Source organism: Spinacia oleracea, chromosome 1 (genome assembly GCF_020520425.1).
Source record: "Spinacia oleracea cultivar Varoflay chromosome 1, BTI_SOV_V1, whole genome shotgun sequence".
Taxonomy (NCBI): domain Eukaryota; kingdom Viridiplantae; phylum Streptophyta; class Magnoliopsida; order Caryophyllales; family Amaranthaceae; genus Spinacia; species Spinacia oleracea.
The window spans coordinates 109,793,022-109,817,824 of NC_079487.1; the positions used below are offsets into that span (position 1 = coordinate 109,793,022).

The 24,803-nt window shown below is 36.2% G+C and overlaps 3 protein-coding genes across 5 annotated transcripts; 1 reads left to right on the top strand and 2 right to left on the bottom strand.

The window, feature by feature from the left end:
• Positions 1-2,569: 2,569 nt before the first annotated feature.
• LOC110781878 (UTP--glucose-1-phosphate uridylyltransferase 3, chloroplastic) lies at positions 2,570-13,507 on the top strand. The gene is made up of 17 exons (XM_021985930.2): positions 2,570-3,460; positions 5,189-5,366; positions 5,454-5,603; positions 5,773-5,934; positions 6,017-6,189; positions 6,336-6,402; positions 7,952-8,115; positions 9,095-9,253; positions 9,443-9,534; positions 9,635-9,729; positions 10,324-10,401; positions 11,010-11,105; positions 11,453-11,527; positions 11,596-11,687; positions 11,770-11,932; positions 12,437-12,497; positions 13,096-13,507. Exons 1-17 carry the CDS (start codon positions 2,739-2,741, stop codon positions 13,206-13,208), a joined length of 2,640 nt encoding a protein of 879 aa, XP_021841622.1. The 5' UTR covers positions 2,570-2,738; the 3' UTR covers positions 13,209-13,507.
• Positions 13,508-14,327: 820 nt separating this feature from the next.
• Positions 14,328-16,347, bottom strand: LOC110781879 (U-box domain-containing protein 1-like). Its single transcript, XM_021985931.2, has one exon. It carries the CDS (start codon positions 16,345-16,347, stop codon positions 14,329-14,331), a length of 2,019 nt encoding a protein of 672 aa, XP_021841623.2. The 3' UTR covers position 14,328.
• Positions 16,348-19,663: 3,316 nt separating this feature from the next.
• LOC110781880 (uncharacterized) lies at positions 19,664-23,157 on the bottom strand. Of its 3 annotated transcripts, none has more exons than XM_056839452.1 (5): positions 22,903-23,157; positions 20,927-21,009; positions 20,345-20,403; positions 20,103-20,207; positions 19,664-19,989 (listed from the first exon to the last, which is right to left on the bottom strand). In XM_056839452.1, exons 3-5 carry the CDS (start codon positions 20,387-20,389, stop codon positions 19,897-19,899), a joined length of 243 nt encoding a protein of 80 aa, XP_056695430.1. In that variant the 5' UTR covers positions 20,390-20,403; positions 20,927-21,009; positions 22,903-23,157; the 3' UTR covers positions 19,664-19,896. The 3 variants fall into 3 exon arrangements, with proteins under 3 accessions (XP_056695430.1, XP_021841625.1, XP_021841624.1); XM_021985933.2 differs by having other exon boundaries at positions 20,927-21,028; XM_021985932.2 differs by lacking the exon at positions 20,927-21,009 and having other exon boundaries at positions 22,903-23,154.
• Between the last annotated feature and the right edge of the window lie 1,646 nt (positions 23,158-24,803).

Here is a 24,803-nt window from a genome sequence, read left to right on the forward strand (position 1 = left end):
AATAAAAATTGACAATACATACAGTTAGTCATTAGTAAATTTAAGTTAAATATATTAGTACATGATAAGAGATGTTAAAATATTTTAAATAAAAAAATATTTTTGACAACCTTGTTAAAATATTTTTATTATTATTTTAAACAGATCATTGTCATATTGTAAATATTGTGATATTGAAGTAGATTTTTAGTATAATTTTTTTAGTCAATAATCTTGATGTATATACACAATATATTTCAACATGTTATTTTAGTAGTATATTTAAGTTAAGAAATTTATTTCCATAAGTAAATAAGTAAATAAGTAAATAAGTATTTAGTAGTGTAATTGATTTATTACTATAAGTAATTAGAAAGTTTAAGTAAAAAATAAACGAAGTATATTATATAATTATTTTATTTTAAGTTTAATTATTTATATTAAAAGAGAGACGAAACATAGATTGACATTTGTCATCACCACACTGATTTCCCCTCTTTTAGTATATTATATAAAAACGAAAGGTACATTTCATGCAAGAATTAACTTGCAAAGGTATTATAAGATTTCTATACGGAATATTGGTTATCAGAAATTGAATTCAGTGGATTATAATGTAAAATTACATTACCTACCAAATGATAAAAAATAAAGAAACAAAGAATATAAAAATGAAACGAAAAAATTATTGAAATTGTTTCTCAAATTTCATATTAGATGATTCAATCAGTACGCACGATCAAGATCTATTAATTATAAATTAGCTTTAGGGGGAGAAATATTTTATACGGAGTAAACAATATGGCCGGTCAAATAATAATTTTAGAATATATGTGCATGCATGTGATATAATCTAGTGATGGATAATTTATTGTTAACTGGTGATGAATCAATTATATTTGTTAACTGACAATTTATTTTATATACTACATATGTTAGTTAAACTTAGAATAACAGTCAAATGTCGGTTAACAGTTTAGGCTAAACGTATAAATGGTAAACTCCAGATTAGTGCATAAACTAAATGGATTATATGATAGTTATTGTTATAAGTGACTAATTTCTATGGTATATATTAGCTGTTATGAAGCGTATAAATTTCAAATATTTAACCTAACATATACGATGTATGTTTGAATTAGACTATATGTAAAATTTGATTATATATACATTATAGAAAATGCTCTATAGTAATATATATGTGCCCCAATTGGTAACCACTTCCATTATACGGAAATATATATGTGCGCCAATTGTACTTAGTTTTAATGATTGAACTCAACTAACTCTTTGCATTGCTTCTCTACATACATATGTGCGCCCATTGATAACCTTCCAATACACGGAAATATTGTTAGTAAAGACATTGATGAATCTTTTAATTTTTTATGTATTTTTTCGTATTGGTTATTGTTACCAAAAATACAATAAGTTAAATATGACAAAAAAAATTATATATTAATTAATATTAAAAAAGAGGCCAATCAATGAGTGACATTTGTCATCACCACATTGATTTCCTCTCTTTTAGTATATTATATATAGATGACAGTATTTTAATACAACAATGACAGTATTTATGCAAACGATGACAATACTTATATAACACTTGTATACATACTTTTACCCATTCATTTTATATGCAACACTTTTATCCATTCATTTAAGTGGTCTGTTTACTTTTTATATTTCATTACAGTTATATACATAATTTCCTTTTTTTGGGTGATTGTGACAGTATTTTAATATAGCAATGACAGTATATATACAACAATGACAATACTTATATTAGAAATGACAGTATATAACAAGTTAACAACACTTTTACACATTTATTTAAAGGTGGGCCATGTTTTCAATTTTTTTTATTTTTTAAATTGGGTATGGGGTCCTTATATCGCTGGTTACCAGCGATGTAGACAACCTCAACTACGTAGTATATTGAACTCACAGAAGTACATTACTTCGTCTATTAAAGTCTTAATTAATGAATGGCGCATCTAGTCTTTTTTCACTTTTATTAACAAAAACAGGGAAATCTTTAGGGACGGAGAGAGCATATACGAAGTATATTATAACAGAGTATAGATTATTGGACAATTTGTGATGACGTGTCTAACAATTGTTGATTTGTTGTATATATAGACGTAAGCTAGCCATAATGAAGCTAATGTTGTCACATGATATAATATCGCTAGAGTTTCGACCTGCATCGTAATACTTACAACCTTTTTACCGAGGCTACAACAAGGTTGCCTCCCGTAAATTCAAAATTCATTTTTTCCAATCGTAAAAAGGATAGGACTATATTTAAAATAGTATCCTCGATGATAGACTAGATGAAATCAAAACAAGTCTATTTTTTATTGTCGGGATAAAAAAACTAGTTAATTCATGGAGCAAACGGAGTGTTTGCACCAACACCTTCGCAATGGCCTTGACCGGTTGACTGTTGAAGACTTGAAGAAATACCAGAATCCGGAATATCCAAATGAAAATACCATAAAAAATTATGATCAGAAAAAAAAAAACAGACAGACCCCTAAAAATAAAACCAGAATAAATGAAGCCAATCGAAAAGTAGCAAGTAAGATATGGTTTTGGAGTCACCCATTTTCTCCAAAATTGCCTTCATTTTCCCACTTTTATCTGCAGTATATGCTTCCAGCATCTCCCCAATTATCCCTCCTTCCACTGTCTTCCCCCCTTTAAAACTCCACCATCGTTAACCTCCATTTTTCTCTCTCCTCATATCAACAATGGCGTCTTCACTCCCTCCACACACCAGCCATGTTGCCTCATCCTCCTCCCACTACAACCGAAATTCTCTGTCCACCTTCACTGATCATCACACTTCCACCTTCCTGCACTTTCGGAAACATCACCTCTTTTCTCTATCCTCTTCCCACTCTCTCTCTTCCTCTTCCTCTACCTCCTCCTCTCCTTCCTCTTCTTCGCAGCTACTTACTCGCGTTTCGACGGTGCCGGTGGAGTACGCGCCACCGGCGCCGGATTTTGATTTCGACAAGGAAATTGCTCGGCTAAGAAGCTTGAAGCTGAAGCTTTCAAAAGCAGGGAGTCTTGAGAGGAAGCACCGAGTTATCGACAGTGATTCACTAGTTAACCGATTCTTCAATTCGAGTCAGAATGGGTTTGCTAGGGTTTCGGAATCAGTGGAATTGGACTCGTTTGAGATGTATTTGATTAAATGCGTTATTGCGGCTGGGCAGGAGCATGTGATTAACTATGGATTTGAAGAAGATGAGGAGAGAGATTTTCAGAGTAGTCGGAGTTCGTTGAAGAATGCATTGTTTTCGTTGGCGGAGATGATAGAGAGTTGGGATATTGTAGGTGGCGGTGCAGGGAATGGTAAGATGGGGATGAGTAAATTAATGGAGGAGGAAATTGCAGCTTTGAAGAAGCTGTTGAAGACGTTGGCAGAAATGGAAAGGTTTTATGATTGTATTGGTGGAATTCTTGGGTAAGCTGCTTCATCTGGAAACTTTATATTTTTCTTGGTTAACATTTTGCAATTTCATTATCTTGTCTTTCTGGCATTTATGCATTAGCACTATTTTTTTAGTTATTTTGGATGATGACAAATGAATGATGAAGATAGCGGGAATGTGTATGTACAGAAAATGAGTTAAGGTAGAGGATTCTTTTAATTTAAACTATGCCTTTTTATTTGCAGTCTTATAATAGTCTGTTGCAGTGAAAATCAGATTCAACTGCAAACCTTTTAATTTAAATGGCATCTTAAATGGTGACGTTTAAAGTAACTTACACGAATGCTCAAAGATTTAGATCATAGGAGAGCCAATTGGAGATGAGATAGGAGGACATTGTCGAGAGGATTGCTATGTACGGAGTATTTACTAAGCTGTTATTGATCTTGTGGATCATGTTGTTACATGCGTGATGGATAACATCAGATGAGGATTACAAGCACAATGGAATAGTTTGTATGAAATGTTGCAATTGGCAATAAGTAAAATTGTGTCAAAGTGCTTCATGTAATCTGGATATTCCTTTTGGTTATATGTGTGGACCAACAAACTTATCTCTAATGTGTTGTAACCTTGAGGATCGAGACTTCACAATTAGTTCCACTACTATTTTGAGTGTTATGCTCTTTTTTGAACTAAGATACATTTTGGATGCTAAAGAGAGCATGTCTTAATAGAATACAATGAGATGACAAATATGAAATTATCGGAAGTTGTAAGAACATGCATTTATTATTTTTTAAAATCTTAGGTTTTTGTTGAGTTTCATATTTATATTTAAGTAGAATTGTACAACTTATCCTGCTTTTATGTGTTTGATGGTTGCGTTTCGTAAAGATAGTTTCTAATTCTAGTTTATCTAGACTTAGGTGGATGAGTCGTTATTTGGTGTAAGCAAGGTGCATGAGATCTGAAGATGACTAGCATGTGCATGGGTGCTAGGAATAGTCACGCGGGGGTATGCTCAAGTTGGAGGCGACTTATGCTGGAGCTGTGGATAGTGTAGTGCTGCATGCATGGATTTTATCCATGGTGTATAGTTGTATACTCAAGTCACAAACGACATATGCTCCAGCCTCCAGCTATTAATCCTAGTGTAGAATGAATGGATTAGACGAACAGTGAATTACACGTGTGGTGTATCAGTGTATGCTTGTCAGTTGGCGTTCTCAGGATTACTCCTCATTGTATGATATGTTACTATCTTTATCAATAAGATTGTGGAGTGGAGATTTGTTCTTTCACTTTAAAATAAATGTGCTCCAATAATTTTGGATTTTCTCACAATTAGGAGGATGTCCTAAACTCTAAAAAGTGGAATTAAAGCTGTATGAGTTCATAACATAGAGTTTGTGAGCCAATTATGATATTAGGGGAGGGGAGGGGGTAGTTAGAGTTAGTAAGCTTTGATTAGGGTTGTGTTCTGATGATGGATAAGTGGGCATTTCACCTTCAGGGAGTACTGTTTGGTGCAAGTTTTGTGACTGGTTATTTATATTTATATAATGTATTAATGTGTCATATCCAGAACAATGTGGTCAGTCAAAATGTTGGTGAACGTATGCTTTAAGTTATTAAGATTTGCAAAGTTCTGCTTTGTGCTGTTTTGGGTGATCAATTACATTTGTAAAATTATAATCTCAACATGCCATTGTTCTACTTAAATTTTTGAGTAACGTGGAGCACATATTGGTTGGCAGATACCAGTTAACAGTGTTGGAGCTTCTTGCTGAGTCAGTTACAGGGAAAACCATGAATAGTTCCCAGCACATGAAAGAGTCGATGAATTGCCAATTTGTGGAAATTCATTCTCCCCAGGGGGTTGACCTTTCAAAAAATACAGAATATGCATCACAAGCAGCTATGTGGGGAATCGAGGTTGGGATTTTGTTGCTGATTTCTTTTTTCTATTGAAAGATGAATATTTTAAAGAACTTAGGATCTTTGTCACTTGATGTATTTCAGGGTTTGCCACACCTTGGTGAAATTTATCCTCTGGGTGGCTCTGCAGATAGGCTTGGCTTCGTTGATCCTGACACAGGGGAATGTCTTCCTGCGGCTATGCTCCCTTACTGTGGACGGACTCTGCTGGAAGGACTTATTAGGGATCTCCAGGTAATAAGCTGTGTCTTACGTTAGGAACTTAGCAATCAATCTCATATTTTTTCCGCTTAGATTTGATTTTACCTATTTTGAATGTATTTTCTCTCCAATGGTTCAAAGTTCAAACCTTCAGTTTACTTATTGCATTTCCAGTAATATTTGTCTTCTTTTTATGTTTAAGGCTAGAGAATATCTGCACTTCAAGCTATTTGGAAAACAATGCATCACCCCTGTTGCTATCATGACAAGTGCTGCAAAGAATAACCATGAACACATTAGTTTACTTTGTGACAAACTTCAATGGTTTGGAAGAGGTCAATCAACATTTCAACTTTTTGAACAGGTTTATATTCAAGTATCTTCTGTTTAGTTCTTTGGATGTTGTGGTTGTCGTATTACCTTAAGAAATATGATGGTATTGTCAGCCTCTTGTTCCAGCCATCAGTGCCGAAGATGGAGAATGGTTGGTTTCTGAACCATTCACGCCAGTTTGCAAACCTGGAGGTCATGGGGTAATATGGAAGCTTGCTTATGACAAGGGCGTCTTCCAATGGTTTCACAATCATGGACGGAGAGGTGCAACTGTTCGGCAAGTCAGGTATGCTAGTGAATCTTATCTCTATGATCTGAGCTCTGACATATTTCTTTCTCCTGTTAGCTTTATTTCCTTCCTCTCCTCATCCTGCTCATATCTGGTTTAAAACACGGTATTTTGGGTGTTTACTGATATTGGTAAGCTTGCAGTAATGTTGTGGCTGCAACAGATTCTACCCTACTGGCATTGGCAGGAGTTGGTTTGCACCAAGGAAAGGTTTGTTTTTCTTTTAGCTTCCCGTAATGTTGTGGCTGATTGTGGGATTTGAAGTCTTTTTTTCCCCCTTCTTTTTGTCTTCTTCTGATACATCTTATCAACTGATCGTTATTCACTTTTCATAACATACATTGCGGCATTTCGCGCCTGTACTTTTTGTCTTGTGTATTGCTTCCAACTAAGGTTATATCCTCTTTGGTATAAGTCCAATTTTATATTGATTCGAACATTTGATTCTAATTGTAATCGGGTTCTAGGAGAGGTTGAGGGAATTTTTTTTTTTGAGGTGAATTAGAGGTTTGAATTTTTGAAAAGCTAATTGGAAGTGTTTGGTTAGGAGGTTTGGAAGAGAGTTTTGGGGTGAAAAAGCTAATTCTTTTTGCAACTAGAGGTTTGAGAAAGTGAAGGTGACTACTTTGTCCTAAGACTGCCTAAAATTACAACACTTACCAAACTTAGCACCCTACATTATTTCCCTCCTAAAAACATTTTCTCACGCCGACTTCTTCATTTCACCACTTTTGCTACTCGTTTCTTGTTGTAATAAGTTTTATATTAGTACTTTGAAGCACTTGAAGACTATTGCAATCATGCTTGTAATATCATTAAATTAAGAATAATTTTTTAAGAAACTTTTTTTTTAATATTGTTTGAAGGGACAATGAATTTGTTTTATTTATTCAATGTTTATTCAAAAATTAAAGAGAAAATAATTAACATAATAAACTTTTGTCTAATATTAAGAAGAAACAAAGTACCCAAGGTACCATTGTCCTTAGTGGTTATTTTACATATTAAACCGCTAATAGCTAACAACTAATTTACCAAACACTTTTACACAAGCAACTAATTTAACCAGCTAGTCAAACTAGCTAATACAAACAGCTAAGAACTATTCGAACCAACTAACAGCTAACAACTCCTAACCAAACAGGGCCAATATCTTTAACCTGGATGCGATTTGGGGCTCCACTGAACTATAGACACCTAACTGCTGCAATCCAACTTATGTTTCTATTATCTATTGAAATGTAATCCAACTTCAATGCCTCGACTTTGTTTTAAATTAAATCTAAGTTCCTTTACTTAATAGATGATAATGTATTCTAGAATCTTGATAGCTATTCTCTGGGTTTTGTGTCCAGGAAGGAATTTGTAAGATAATTTAAATTAGGTCCATAAGCTATTAGGTTGTAAACCTTTGAAGATAGACTGATAGAGTAGTCTGTCTTACTTTCCTTTATGGTTACTCCGTGGGCGGGTTTGCTGGGGTTATCTCTCAATAGTGTAATTCGTGATTGGGAGACGAATCTCTGTTCACTTGGTTTACTGCTGAGATGACATCTGTTGAACAAACTTCAAAAATAGTTGTGAAAAGATAAGGATTTGGGTTGCAGATGATATTGAAATCTCACTTGGCCAATAGTGGTTTGGTACCTGGTAGGGGTTATGCTGTTATGATATTAAGATCTTAGGTTTATTTAAGAATCCATGTATGCTATTCCCCCAAGCTTATGCGTTGACACTGTTGTATGTGCAATTTGTCCAGAAACTAGGCTTTGCATCTTGTCAGAGGACTGCTGGGGCTACTGAAGGTATTAATGTTCTCGTTGAAAAGAAGGAAATAAGTGGCAAGTGGGCTTATGGTTTTTCATGCATTGAGTACACTGAGTTTGACAAATTTGGAATTCCAGGGGCTTCTTCATCAAAGAGGTATACATTTTGTTAATAGATGTAGTTAGTTCTTCTAGTGAATTAATTAAATAGTATCATTTATACTACTCCCTCCATATATATTAAAGTTGACTACATTCTTCATTATTTTGATTTTATATATCTCCACCATACCATTGTAGTCTTACTTTGGAATTCTTATATGGTTATCGTTAATGCTTAATGGTAATACGGGAAGGTTTGAGATTTATTTTACCAAATTAAGAAATCGACCTACTTGTATGGGACAAACTACAATAAAAATTGTAGCCTGTTGTTTTGGGACAGAGGTAGTATAACTGTAAAATTACATGAAACAATCATGTTTACTTCTGTTACTCTTCTCAGAATAATGTGAGATTTTGTAGACGTGACTCGTTGTGGTGCCTATTAAAAAATGTAGCCTGTGGTTTTGGGACAGAGCTAGTATAACTATAAAATGTTACATGGAACAATCATGTTCACTTCTGTTACTCTTCTCAGAATAATGTGAGATTTTATAGACGTGACTCGTTGTGGGCCTATTATAGGGCTGGAGGGATATTGAAAAGTTAATTCTTTAATAACATAATTCCAGAATCAAACATCACTTGATGGATTGGGAGACCAACATCTCAGCGTAGGATTATAATGTCAGATTCTATTCTATTGCTTTGTTCTGATGCTCATCAAAAGTATTTCTCTATGACGTTTGGGAAGGGGGTTTGAGGTCTCTATATATCTTTACCGTGATCATGTTAAGGCTATATATTTATGGCTACAGAATATAGACACTGTTACCCGTCAGAACTCAGAACCGATGATTGGAAGCAGTTGGAGCTCAGTTTGTACTTTCTTATGCTGTGTTTCTTATATATCAACATTTTTTTATTGCAGCATTGCCTGTTTTTCCATCCAATTTTAATGATTGCTTGTTATTTTATCCCCATCCTTGTCAAAAAATATTTTCCCCTGATGTGAAGTTGTCAACCATCCACAGCTTGCTAGCAGAGTTCCCAGCCAATACAAACATTTTATATGTTGATTTGCATTCTGCGGAGCAAGTCGGATCACGCAATGATGAGAGCAGTTTACCTGGATTGGTTCTAAATATTAAAAAGCAAATTGAATATGTTGACCATTATGGCATCAAGCATAGGTATGAACCAATAATACTTGCTTCAAATTTGCAAATATGTCATTCCAAACAGTGGGGAAAATAAATTTGAAGCATATGGGTGCTCCTATGCACAGATTGCACACAGATATATGCAGGCGTGCAGTAGGATGGCGAAGGTAAACTGAAGTTATGGCTCTCTTAAATCTTATCCTTGTGTGCATGTTGCAGTGTTTCTGGTGGAAGGCTGGAATGCACAATGCAAAACATTGCTGACAACTTCTGCAATACATATCCATCTCGGTATTATGGAGTAAAAGAAGGTTTGCTATTTTCACTTCTCAGTAATGAGTTTAGTCTTACCTACATTATCACATTTCTGTTCCCTTTATCCATGTTGCTAAATTAAATCGACAATGGCAGATGTACTGGATACATTTATGGTGTATAATGAACGAAGAAGGGTCACCTCATCTGCCAAGAAAAAAAGAAGGCAGGGTGGCAAGTCGTTTCACCAGGTAAATTACTTCTTCTTTCGAAAATAATGTCTGGTTCCAATTTTAGAACCCGAAGTCTGTTGATTTTTATCATTGATCTGTTAAAGATACTTCTTATATAGATTTGTAATGTGCAAATGGTATCATTAGAGGATATGAAATTACAAATTCTATCTCGGTTGGACATGTATTTTTATTTCTGAATTCTACTATTATTATTATTATTATTATGCTTTATGATAAACAAAATAAAAGTAATGGCTCTTAAAACCTCTTCGCTTCCTTTCCATGAAGTAGAAGATGGTCGTCCCGTTATCGCTTTTGGGTCATTTGGAAACAACCTCTCTGCAATTGCAGGGGTAAGTTTGCGTACACCCAACCCCCCCTTACCCGCTTCTTGCGGGAGCCTCTTTGAGGCAATGGATAATGATAATGATAATGGTAATTTTGACCTGGAAGATCACAATTTTTTTCAATGAGCCTACTTTTATTGGACTGGAGGAATATAACCTTTGTAGATGCAACAATGTATCGTTTGGCTTAAACACGGGCCTTTGAGTTCTTAGGCACGACTTTAGTCTTAAAGGAACTAATACTCTTTTCTGCTTCTTGCAGACTCCAGATGGAGCGTTGTTGGACATCACGAGGAATGCCTATGATCTCCTTTCCTACTGTGATATAAAAATTCCTGAAGTATGCCAGCTTCAGTGTTGACTTCTATTTTCTTATGATAAATAATTTAACCATGGTGCTCTTAGTTCATGAATTTCCTAAGGAAAGTTAATTCTTAAGAAAGTTGCTCAAAGTTGTGGGTTAATTTGCCGCTATCCCATTGAATTGTTGCTCACCAAACATGGCATAATACTCTGTGCCTCTTTATATGGACCTGGATTTTCCCTTGGTCTGGAACGGTGGAACCCTACACTTACTAAGTAGAGTTGGTAGAAAAATATGAGTGGGAAATTTCTTCTTTAGGAAAGTTACTCAGACTTTTGCCCTTTGTTGCCAGTTTCAAATGGATTCATTTCTAAGTTCCAGCCAAGTAACAAATTCTCTTTTTCCTTGGAACTCATTTCATTTTCTGTCAGGGACCTGAGGTCCCCGACTAGTTTTTCTTCTCCATGAAAAAATACTTTAGTTATAAAGGAAGAGTGAATACATCCCTTAATTTGGAAACCTTAGGAAACTATCTAAGGCATCACAAATGTTGAAAATCTTGAGACCCTAAATCTTAATATTCTTTGACATGATTTATCTTGATTATTTTTCACTGATTGGAACTCATTCTTTGTATCCTGCAGGTGGGAGGAAATGAAAATTACATTAAATCTGGTCCACCATATCTCATATTTTTGCATCCTGCTTTGGGTCCTCTTTGGGAGGTTTCGAGGCAAAAGGTTAGCTCAGATACTCCATGCTCCTTGAATCTATTGAGAACAGACTGTAAGATCAACATTATCATTTTTCAGAAGCTGTAGTGAATATTTTTTATAAAGGCAAACAAGCGTGCGTGTGTGTGTCCGTGCGTTGGTGTGTGTGTGTGCTTGTGTGTGTGATCACTATCTTGTGTGTGTGTGTGTGTGTGTGTGTGTGTGTGTGTGCGTGCTTGTGTGTGTGTGAACTGGGGCGTAATTATTAAATCCCGGTCCCCCAAGAAGCTTAATAGATCTTACTAAATTCATTAGTCAAACAACCCAATTTTGCAAATTCCAATTATGGTTCTGCCTTCTGTCTCCGTCCCCAGTTTCATGGAGGTTCCATCTCCAAGGGCTCAGAGTTGCAAATCGAGGTTGCTGAGTTCTTCTGGAGAAATGTTCAGGTGGTACTTGACAGAAAGTTAGTAAATTGTATCTCGAGAATGAAGCTAACTTTGATATCCTTTTTCAGCTTGATGGCAGCATGATTATTGTCGCTGAAAATGTGATGGGCGCTATGAAGACTGATGAAACTGAGGAACCTCTGTTAGAGTATGGTCACAGGTGATTTCTGCAACCTTTTTTTTATTTCCTTACCAAGACCAAATGGGTGCAAACACAGCTCATGTATGTTGTGGTTTCTTAGATGTGCAAGGTGTAAGTTGCAGAATGTCAGGGTACTGAACAAAGGAATTGACTGGGAATCTGGAGGGAATATTTACTGGAGGCACGAGGTGCATCGGAACGAATCTTTGAAAGTTATGCTGCATGGAAATGCTGAATTTGAGGCTACTGATGTTACTATTGAGGTGATTTACATGATAAACATATACTGTATGATCGTATGTTATTTTCATAGCTGGTAACTCGATCTTTAAATGAGAAAGAGCGACACATGGTTGTCATTTGTCATTTGTCGTGAGTGGATCTATCTTGGCTGTCTGATTCTGAAAACCAATATTCCATGCATGTTGCATGAGCAAAGAACTTGTTTTTGATGCAATATATTGTGTGAAGCATATTGTCTAATAGGTATTCGGCATGGATAATGTTTGCCATTCAGCTTTGATGTTGTATGTGTGATGTTAAATTGTTAATAATTTTTCTGACTGAGTGAGTTTGACTTTAGATGATATAACTAACAAAATATCTTTGGTTAATTTAGATCTTAGCACAACCTCTTGTTATTTGTTGTAAAGCTTCTATCTATACCCGATTTTGCAGTTCCATGATGTACAATTAGTTGTTCTCGCATAATCTACCATGTACTGATTTTTGTTCGCATGGTTTCTCATGTAATGTTTGTGATTCAGGGAAATCATGTCTTTGAGGTTCCTAATGGTTACAGATTGAAGGTTACATCCGCAAATCCAGGTTTGTGGTGGCAGTTTTTGTAATGTCTGGTAGTTGCATGCTCATAACGCCCCTCTGTCCCAGAATAAATTCTGCCACGAGGTTTATTTGTAGTCATATAATGCAAATAATAGAAGTTTGATAGTAGGGAGAGAGTAGAGAAAAAAGGTAAGAGCTAGTGCTTTAGAGAGGGAGGGTGAAGGGCGATGAGATGGAGTGAGAAGAGAAGACATATATTTAATGTTGGGATGCAGGGAGTAAGATTGTATTGTTACTTGCATTATTTTTTGATGCAGATTGTATTGTTACTTGCATAATGCATATGTGCCTGCCTGTCTAGCATTTTCTTTCATGTCGGAGAGGAGATCTTAATGAATCGTCATATAACAAAGACGTGTTTTTTCAAGGAATACTAATTGTATTATCTTTGTAATTCTTGTCTATGAGGAAAATGATGCATTATGGAAAATTGAGGTATACCTTAACACAGATTTGATAAAGAAGCTGTTCAAATCAAAATTTAAGATCTTACACTGAAAAACATCATAATGTTTTGCTGATTTTGTTCACTTATCTGCGTCCTGGAGATTCATATAATGAGGTTATTTGCTAATTTCAGGTATATCGTTGCTATTAGACCCCATTGAAGACTCGAAGAAAGATACTGGAAGCTGGTTTTGGAGTTACAAGATGGATGGAGCACATGTAAAGTTGGAAATGGTAGACTTATAAATCACTAACAGCATTTTACACTTCCGCTGATGTGAATAATTGTTCACGGAAGAACTTGGGGTGAAGAATGTTCTGCTTATCCTCTGATTGGTTGAACAGAAGTTGAACCTTCACAAGGCATTCTTTTCTAATGCGCTGTAAAAGAGAGTAGGAAGCTTGTTGTAGCTCCTTTTCTTCTACTCTCTATCTCTCTCACACGTTTTCCTTGTTGTATCCCCCTACTTGTACATGATATGTAAAATATCATTTTTATATATTGTAAATTTTATTTATTAATGATGTAAAGTTATTTAGTGCAAGTGGAATTATATTAAATTCCCTCTATCCTACGACATCGATGTGCGTTTTTAATCCGTTATTTGATCAGCCGCGAAGAGCTCTAGAGTAGTTTCTGTCATATATTAGTTATCATAAACTCGATCTTTGAGTTCGGCTATGTATTTTCACCTTCTCTTTCCATAAGGGTACATGTTAGACAGTCATTATAATTCATGTACGCAGAAATAAGGACTGGTTGTCTTGCTGTAAGTGAAGGAGATGAAGCTTCAGTTATTGCACCTTCCAAATGAGCATTATGCCAATGTTCTGTCAGGTGATATATTTTCTTTTAATCTAAGTAACTCTTTTCTCTACCCCTTTTTCTTTGTGCATTTTCTTTTCTGTTATTTTTCTGAAAAACTATTGACATCAATTATCATACAAGAGCTACCTATTAAAAAAAAAAAATTTAATATATTTTTCTCTGTTTTTTTCTATCAAGTTTTATTTATACTGCTTTGAAGTATAAGCCTCCTGGACTACTTTTCTTGTTGTGATTATAACGATCCATTCATAGTGGAGAAAATGGACAATCACCCCCCTGCCCTCCTGAAATTAAATAAGGATAGAGAGAAAAGAACTGTTTGTATTTATTAATGGCATGAAGAACAAAGGATCCCCATCACCTAAACTGTTCTAATTTGTACCTTTGTGATGCCTGGTCACAAGACTCTGAACAGGAATTGCTAAAGTTCAGTAGTGTAGTTTGAGTTTTTACTTTTTTCCAAAACTTTGATGCAGAAAATGGATTATGAGCCTGATTTCATAGTTGCCCTTGATTTTCATTCATCTTGAGTCCATGCTAAAGGTTTGCAGGATTGGAGCAGCATTTGATCAGTAACCTGAGCAACAGATTAGCTCTTTCTCGAGCTTCAGGTGATCCTTTAGCTCCCAACCTCCGAAGTAATGAGAAGCTTTGGTGATCCAAATGTCTCACTAATTCAGCTCCATCTTTGTTCAAAGCCAGAAGAAGACTGACTGAATTCTCTTTACCTCTCTGGGATCCAAATTTTAGGAGATCAACCAGAAGGGTAACGAGATCTTTACTTCTGGTTCTGGTGATCTCCTCCATCCCTTCAGAGCATCCTGAAAGCAATGTGAGCAATGCCAAGGCATCATCTGTTATTCCTGCCTTCTCATCCGTCAATATACCGATAAGCAAAGGTACTGCCCCTTCATATACTACTGTCCTCTGGATTGGATTATAAACTGCAAGATTAGTTAGCGCTGTTGCAGCATCTCTTTTAGCTGTTGTGGTGCCTTCTTGCAGGAGACTTATCAAAGCTGCTACAACTCTTGGTTGGACACCAATACTTGCCTTGTAATCATCAATGATTGACAAACTTGAAATTGCTGCAGCTGCATTTCCCTTTGCCGCCATAGTTTTTCCAGTTTCTAGAACTAAAAGTATCCTTTGAAGTGCTGCAGCTTCCATAATCAAAATTTTGTTGTCACTGTGGATGGAAAGGTTCAACAGTGCAGTCACAGCATTTTCCTGCATTGCTGGTTCATGAGAACTTAATGAGTTCACCAGAAATGGAATTGCTCCAGCCTCAGCAATTATTTTCCTATTGTCCATGCTGCTTTTTGCTAGCAGTCGAATCTCATAGGCTGCTCTACATTGCATTTCTGGAGATGCAGTTGCAAGTTTTCCTACTAAATATTCTGATGTCAATCTGACAGCACTGTGACCTATATCTTCCCTTTTGTTACTTCTATGAAGCACTGAGGAACATGGTGTGAATTCATTGAAAGGGATATTGTTGTCCTGATGCCATTGGTGGATCATACTCTTCAGGTTGTAGTTGGGTATTAGAGCCATGTGAGTCAGCTTCCACCCAGACTTCGGGCATGTTCTATGCCCTGAATTGACCCACTTAGAAATCGAGTCTCGGTCATAAGTGTGTCCAGTTGCTACAGTGACAGGCTCTCTCATTATCTCATGTGAAATTGGGCAGCGGAATTCATTGGGAACGTCTGTCAGCATGGCTCGAGAAGACGAAGATGCTGGTGCAGTAAGGTTTTCTTTAACAATTTTTTGCTTCAAAAGTTCAAGAGTGATTTCATTCTCTTCAAAACTAAAAACCATAGACCTGAGATATGAAAGTAATGAGATTATGTTATGAATTCTTGAAACAACTATCGGCCCACCTGTACCACCCTGATTTGTTGCTTCTGCCTTCAGTTTGGATATTTCCTCAGAAAAGTCTACTGAACTTCTCAAGCCAATGCTGCTCAAAATCTCTCTTGCCCTTGCAACATCAATGACACCATTCCCCTTATCATTATTTTCCTTACTAGTAGCTATTATTTGAAGAACTTCTTTTCTTCTTTCCAACTCCTTGGGGTCGACTACCAAATCTACCCTTTTCCCCAGCTTGCACAAGAGTTCCACTTGTTCTTTAACATCTATACTTATGTTCATCATTTGTAGAGGTAATAATATATCAAGAGCCCTGCTGATTTCCTTCACTATTGCATTAAATTCCTTTGACAGGACTTCTGTTTGAATAAGGCTCCACAGGTAGCTACTTTCAGTGCATCCTTGGATCAGAAGCTTTGCTCTCACCATCAGAGACAAGAGCTCAGTAAAACAAAGGATGGCAGAGGGAACAAGCGGGATTTTTAGCTCTTGCATCTCTGTAAACAGAGGAGAAAGAAGTCTGATTCTCCTAGTCAGGACTAAGATGTTTTTCACTTGTACAGGAGGGAGATTACTTATTGAGGAAATCTCGTCAGATATCGTGATAAGTGATGCTATCAAAGGCTCGATTGGAGGAAATCCTGCAAACATCGGAAGAGGCTGAAAAGGTTTATCCATGGTGATCTTCAATTCCTATGCTACAGCTAATTCGATCTTAACTTCTTTGGCTGCTTGTTGTTGACCTTCTGAACTGCTAAGATGAATTATAATATGAATTGTTGTTCAGAGTATGACTAACTATAATTTATTTATATAGATAAGTGGCGAGAGCTTTGTTTGGCTGGTGCAACAAGCAAGAACCATGCTGCCATAAAAACAAAAACAAGAGCTACAAATTTGTCAGCCTGTGGTCAAAGTATTTGAATCAGGTGACTGTAATAAGCTTATCAGCTGTTGTTCGTCGTTGTTGTGAAGTTGTTTAGTTTTTTTTATATGATTTTGGTAGACTTTGGAAGGGACTTTGCAATACGCATTAGATTATAAAGGCCTTGAAAAATCAATGGTCAAACATAACTCAAAAATGCACTTCAACAAATTTAGTAGTTGTAGATTCATGCCCATGAGATCATTTTATGAGCTATTAGAAAAATCACAACTAATTGAAAACCTCTTTGACTTTTCTCTGGAATTGTGGATTGACTATATGAGACGAAACCCAAAATCAAAGTCTTTCACCTTAAGGTTATATGTCATCTCTGAAACTTGAACTTGAGAAGCTCGCTATCATATGAAACGGTAGACTTTACTTATCTAAATCCGCAAATAGTTAGAATGAGAAAATCAAATCCGAATGAAGGCCTTATTCTCTTCACCTAATTTAATTTTATGGAACCAAGATTGTTTTAACTGAATAAAACTGATTTTTGGTTTGAAGCCGGTATTGTGAAAATATATTTTTGGAATTTTCCATCTTCATAAATAAAAATCAATTACAAAGCCCCATAACCTTTTCTGCTCACCAGCAGCATACTACCATGCCACATTATCGGCAACACTCACAGCAAAGACGTTTTCTTCCTTTACAAGAAACATCACATTGAGTTCCCTGCATCATTAGTTAACTTCTGTACCGAGCATCGGAAGAGCCACGCCCTACTGGACCTGTAGCTTAGTTAGATGCTTCTATGTCTCCAGGCCTTTTACTGGTAGCAAGTATAGTTTCCTGAAATCCAGTCCTTCGGAAAACAACCCTAACAATTCCAACTTATAATGAATATGAGCAGCAGAGTTCTTAATACTCAACAGAACATAATATTACCCTGAACAAAAGTTTCTGGATGAAGCTAAAGAAAATAAAGATAACAGATGTCGTGCGTTATTTGAATAACCAAGGCCCTAATATTCGTTTTTCTGTATATTTAATTCTACGGTTTTTTCATGAAATACCCCTGAGATTTCACGAAATTCACCAAATACCCCTGTTTATTTCAAAATACATAGTATACCCCCTATTTTTTCAAACTGTTCACCAAATACCCCTATTATGACTTTCCGTTAGTCCTCCGTTAAGTCATGTTTATAATTCACCAAATGCACCTATTTGTAAAATTATTTGCACCAAATACCCAAACTAATTTTAAATTGCAGAATTTGAATCTAACGGCTAGTTTCCATTTCTAATTTTCCTAGCAATGAAGTAGAGCAGTTTGTAACGAACTTTCAACAATAACAAGGATTATATTCCATCAATAAACATGGATCATGTAAAGTTAAGCCTCCCGTAAATTAAGAGTGATATATGAGTTAAAATCAAATTGCGTATTGTATTCTTCCAAGTTCACTTCAGATATATGACATTGCTTAAAAAGCTTTACAAAAATGTGTAAAATAGAGCTGTAAAATGCTGTAAAATGTAGAGCTGTAAAATGCTGAGGTGTTGCATATTACAAGCATCTTGAATGCTCATCTATGCGCCAGGACTGCCATGCCTATGTTTGGATCAGACTGGTTGTACCCTCGACCTTCATACAAGTGCTTACTTAATATCACTTGGCCTTCATACAAGTGCTTATCAAACCTACTTAGGGAAACATGTCGCATTCTTAACAAAACAATGCAAACAGGTAGAAAAAGAAAGGCTCAAAACATCAACTAACATAGCCCAGCAGCCTGCAATCAGGCTCGGCACTCCCAGCAGATAACACAGAAGACTTATCTTAAACATAACTTAAAACCGGTATTCTTTAATCGTTAGCAGGTTTATTATAACAAAAGCATGCTTGCAACAGAAAAATATTATCAACCAGTAATTCTGGAAATATCATATTTTGAAAGCCAAATAGTAAAAAAACAAAATTAAAAAAATAGGATAAAAGAGTCCAGATATCTAAGGATGCTTCACAGAATTTCTAGAATTCAACCCTTTTTCTTTAATTTTAATTTGCTGTCACTTATACAGTTATACCCCATATTCAATCAAACATCTTGCCTTCTGAAAATCCTTTATACGCACAAAGCTATAAGTTATCAGCAACCAAATATAATTTCAGCTCTGAAGCACGAAGATGTTAACAGCAAATGTACAAAGGCATATTTGAGTAGAGTATAAAATACAACTGATATTGCTCCTTAACTCGAAGATAAAATTCCTAGTTTCTGCAAATTAAGTAAATTACTCCTAACAATTACAAAAAAGCATCAGATTTAATTAGCATTCCAATTCAAATAAAAACAAAAACTTGTCGTTATGTATATGATGATTATGAATTAAATCACAAGGATCCAACATCAATTTAATTTCAATTCTAGAAACACTAAAAACATCAGTAATTATCAAATCAACCTAAATTTCACGAAAATCAAAGGATTAAATCTACAATTAAGTCACAACCTTAATTCCTATACTTCGATTCATGATCACTCTGAAAAGCAGGACAAACCTAAGTCTGAAAGTAACCACCCGCAACATTATTTTCGGGTGTTTGTCCCTCCTCCGTCATCTCCGCCCAACGACGGTGGCAGCTCCTCTTCCTCCACAAACCCGATTTGTTCTACTTCTCTCTCCTCCGCTCCGGGATCGGCTCCTTCCGCCGTCTTCTCCTCCCCTTAATCAACGTCTCTCGCCTTAACGAAATCTCACTCATCAACAACGCCAATGGAGGAGATAGAGAGTTGACCTGGTCACCGATTTCATTGACGGTGCAACGAGGTTGGCGACGGTAGCGAGGGTGAAGATGGTGACGGCGGTGAGGAGTGGTGTTGGTTCAGTGGGAGGAGAGAGAAAGTTTGGGTGGGTTGGGGAGAGGAGGGAGAAAGATTGCAGATGAAGAGGGACTTAAGCAACATAAGGGCAAAAATGTAAACTATTACTAACAGAGGACTAACGGACGTTAAGACCAAGTGCATTTTATGAACAGTTTGAAAAAATAGGGGTATACTATGTATTTTGAAACAAGCGGGGATATTTGGTGAATTTCGTGAAACCTCAGGGGTATTTCATGAAAAAACCGTTAATTCTATTATACAATATCCACAAATCAAAATTTTGGATCACAGCACCTATTCCTCAAATGTTCCTAGAAAATGAACACAAAGTCAGTGATATAGAGAATAATAACAACTCCCCTTTCTTTAACTGCTACATGCATAACTAAATGGGAACAAGACCTACGTCTCCATCATCACTGCAAATCATAATCTGTAAATTTGCAACACCCAAAATCATTGCTAACTTTGTCCGGCAGTTTCTTTCCTCTGCGCTAGTAAATTTTCCTTCAGTTTTTTGCTCTGTTCAAAGTTTGCCTTTCGCTTTACAGCTTTCTGAGGAAAAACATGACAAAATTTTTATGTACATTCATCCAACCAAACCAGAAAAAATAAAATAAGTCCCTAAAAACGGTTTTTGGTGCATGAGATATGGAGAGAGGAACCACCTCCTGCCTGAAACAGCGGTCAAGTTGAACTTTTAGGTCAGTGCAATTGCCAAAAAATTTGCCAACGGGGTGTTCCGCATGACATTTTTGGAAAGCCTCAATGACCTGCAAGATATAATGAAAATCTTTTGAATGTGGGGTGGCTTAAGATAAAAAATACAACATATAGTCATGATGCTAAGATACTAACAAACACATCATAAGACCAGAAAGTGACATCATAGAAGAAAGTGTCAACTTACTTCAGCACACATTGGGTGCCGGTGTAATGTCAATGGAGGATGCATTTTGGTGCAGCACACTGTAAGAAGTTGGCAAACAACGCATTCCAAATTAATTGAAGCTTAAAATTTTCAATTCAGCATAAATATACTTGAGGAAACACATAAAACACTTATTTGAGTTGGTTAACTTGAACAAACAGAAGGGGCTGGGAGGAGGCCCTTACAGCCCGTTTGATAGCCGGTAATAAATGGTGGGAATGAGAATAAATCTAAGTGTAATTTGGCAAGAAAATTGCATCATGATGTCCATGGTAATGAAATTTTGTCTCAAACTTGGTGCTTTTCTTCATAAATTTGCATTCTCACCTAATACCTCTCCCCAAATGGTAATGGGTGGTAATGAAAATTTATAAAGAAAAAGACATAATTTTGAGTGAATTTGCATTACCATGGGAATGAATATTGATTTTCCTCCCAAATTTACATACAAATTCATTCTCATTGACACCATTTATGGCCGGCTACCAAACGGGCCGTTAAGGGATTACTGGGTACAGGGAATAGAAAAGGAAGGACCACTAAACACCACTAAAACTTGACCTTTCAAATGGTATGTCACATTACTTTATCCCCTAGATCAAGCGCCAAAATCCCGCACCCGAACAGGGCACCTCTCACTTTTCCTACATTTTCCTCCAAAAGCTGTATAAAAACATTGAAAAGAAATTTCAAGAAATCACATATGCATGAGAAGCAGGCAAGGGGCTCATGTTACAGACACCTGAACATTTAAGTCTATCGGACTCTTCTGAATAAAACTATCTTAAACTCATTTTCTCTTTCTTGTTCTCAAAAGTTAAAAACTTGATAAACTTTCATTCTCCATCTTGATAACCCTACTCCTTTCTCCCCTACTCTCTAAGTCTCTATGCACTCATCTTTCTCTCATCCAGCAGAACCTTTTCATCCCATTTTACGAAAATCAACTGAACAACAACATATGAACAAATCCAACTATCAGCCAATACCACCAACACCTGTCCATCATCTACAAAGAGTCAAAGACTATGTTCACATATTTTCACCATGCAAACTACATCAGAATTTTCAAGTACTACAATACTGAAATGTAAACTAAATTTAGATGATATCACACCAACAAACCATAGTACGAAAAATATGAAAGAGAAACAGTGACAATTTATAAACCATGGTTTCATCAGGCTCATGAACAATCAACTGACACCAATTGTGCAAAAGTTTAGGCTCATGAAGAATCACATGTGTTAGATGGTCCATCACAAAACAGTAGGATTACACGATGATTAGTATTGTCATACTTGCTTTGCAGGGTATTGAAAATATACTTCTCTGTCGACTTATTCATCTAATAATTATCAATAATGAAACCTGTGCTAAAAGAAGATAAGGGAGCAAGGTAAGTTAAGATACTAGAGAGAAAATCAGAGCAACATAGGAGATGAAGAAAACTACAACCTAGGGATCAGCTGTTACAAGCATGTTTGAATGAAGTATGCAAAAAAAGCAGAACTCGGAATGTAGAAGAACACTACCCTTCATCATAGCACTGATAAACCTCAAATTTCCTCCATATGGGTATCATAAAACAAGAAGAGGAACAGAAATGTAACTTAAACAACCTTCATATAATGACCATTGATATGTTAGCTCGATTATATTATAGTCACACCAATTATAGTTAATTTATCAGCTTTTGTCACTATTTGATGATTTATAACAAGGATAATTTATCAACCTGCATTTAGTCTGAAAAAAAAACTCTATGATGATCTAAAACTGAGAGCATAAGTTGAAGGGTCCTAAGTTGAAGTGGTATGTCTTATCCTTGTTAGAAATGAGAAAGCAGTCCTCCCGGATTATTAGCATACCAAAATCGGAAGAATGCCATGGCTCTCATGCCTTCCGAACCTGCTTCATACAGCTTCTATTTGCAATCAATTGTATCTGAAGGGTGCTTATGTTGACAGTACCATCATTGCATTTGGAGAAGAAAAAGGCAGGATGGTTTCAATACTTGCCCAAAAACTATTACTTCGTATTACGTAAACTTATACTATACCAAACAACTAATACTGAATTATTGACAAGAGTTAACATATCCCTTTCCCATTCTTATATAATCAATCAAAAGCATGATCGATCAAAACAGAAGAAATAAATCATCATAAATATCGATAAACAATCCCGATTAAATTATAATTATACGCATATTTATCAATTTGCAGTTCAAGCACCAAACTTGTAAGCTCAACACATCCACATTCAAAAGAAATTAGATAAAACTAGATCTTCACCTCAATAATAGTTTATCAAAAACCAAGAAAATCAATCCAAAGAAGCGGCTACAAATATGAGTGTCAACTAAAACCCAAAAAAAACAAAGGGGAAATGGGGAAATTTTCTTGTTGTACAAATCTGAAGCACAACAACCCAATTGAAAATTAGGGTTGATAAAATCCGGAGATTAAAGAGCAGTTCAAATTGAAAGCACGAAGTTCACAAATTTAAAAATTATGACAAAATAGAAAACTTACAGTAAATGAAACGTTGCCCCAATTTGATTTTCTAGAACAGCGAAAAATGTGTGCCTTCGTTTGGGCGTGAGCTTGAAGGAGAGAGGGGGGAGGACGATGGGATCAGACTATCAAATGATTCAGATGTGTGCCTTTGTTTGAGGACAGAAAATGTAGCAATGAAGATGACGAGTTCGACTCTTTCTATGCAAAATTTTCTCTACTATGGCAGGAAGCCAGGAAGCTGCTGCTGGTGTGACTGGTTGTGGTTTAGCCACATAAGGGGTCATTTGGTTCAACGGTTCAACTATAGAATCAATTTCGGGTTACAGATTGGGTCAATCGGGTCGGGTTTTTGGGTCCGGGTCAGTTTTGCCAGGTCTAGAGAGTTATATACTGAACTGAACTGATTGTTCATGAACTGAACTGAACTGAATTGAATGCTCCTGAACTGAACTGAACTGAACTTAACATAATATTACTGAAATAAATAATACTCCATCCGTCCCGGAATACTTGACCTGTTTTCCTTATCGGGTCGTCCCTTAATACTTGACCTGTTTCTAAAAATGAAAATATTCTAGCAATATTATATTATTTCTCACTCCACCCCTATTAACCCACATACCCCCTACTCCATACAAAAAATGATTAAAAATTCAACCCCTACTCTCCCCCAACCCCACCCCTTTACACATTTCCCACTAACTACATTAAAATAATACCCCACTATCAACTACTACTCCCTCCGTCTCTTTTTGTTTTTTACGTTTTGTATTTTTCACGCGTTTTAACGAATAATTAATTTGCATTGAAATCCCTCAATTTTTTTATTTAAACGAGATACATTATGTTTATTTATAATGGTTCACTTTTATCAAAATTCTGATATTGGGAAATGAGAAAAAATTTAATGTCCCAATGAAAAAGTGTGAGAGATTAAATGACCCAATTAATTTGATTGGTTAAAATAATAATTGGAAACAAATTTTGATAGAATACTAAATTATTTATGTGATAATATAAAAGGAAATGTAAAGAACATTTTGAAATACCCAAAAAGGAAAACGTAAAAAACAAAAAGAGACGGAGGGAGTACCTATTAAATTAAATAAGTCAATTCAAGTCCCTTAAACTCTGTGCCGGTTAAACCGGGTCGAGTATTCCGGGACGGAGGGAGTAAATATTAATAAATAATTCATAATTAATAATTAATAATTAATAATCCGTAATTAATTAATAATAATAATAATGCGCTAATGGTCGTTTAGGGCAGTTCCACGGCCATCTCCGACGGCTATTCCGGCACGGCGAAGTTTCGCAGCGGCGCGCAGGACTCAGGCAGGGTTTAAGCAGCGGTTACTGGCGGTTTTTCAGGCGGTTACCACGACGTTTGGGTGCAGTTTCGGTGATATTCTGGTGCAGTTTCTGGTGCGGTGTTTCTGGGTTGTGGTTACAGCGACGACCGAGGCTGTTTATAGGGCAATTACCGGCGAGTTTGGCAGGCGGTTTTGGGCGTTTCTTGATCAATTCAGGCGAGTTGTTTCTTAGTCGTTTCAGGCGAGTTGTTGATAAGTTCCGGCGACATTCACGCTGTTACGTGGAGTGTGTTTGGTGTTTGGATTCACTGCTATTACGTGGGTTTCTGGCCGGCTGCTTCCTTTGTCCGACGACTTTGGAAGAGCTTCCAGTTGAGTGATCGACGCATCCTTATTGAATTGGGGTTGGTGTAACTTGTTATTTCGTGAGCAGTAGAGCGAAGGGTGTTGGGGTTCTGGTTATTTGTTTGTTGACAAGCTGGTTGCAGAAGGGTGTAGCTTTCTTTAAAGTCAAAAGTTGTGTTGCGGTGGTGGAGACTAGTTTTCTCGGCGTTGTGTTGAGGTTAGTGGGGCAGTTTACCGGTAGTTTTTGGTGCAGTTTCC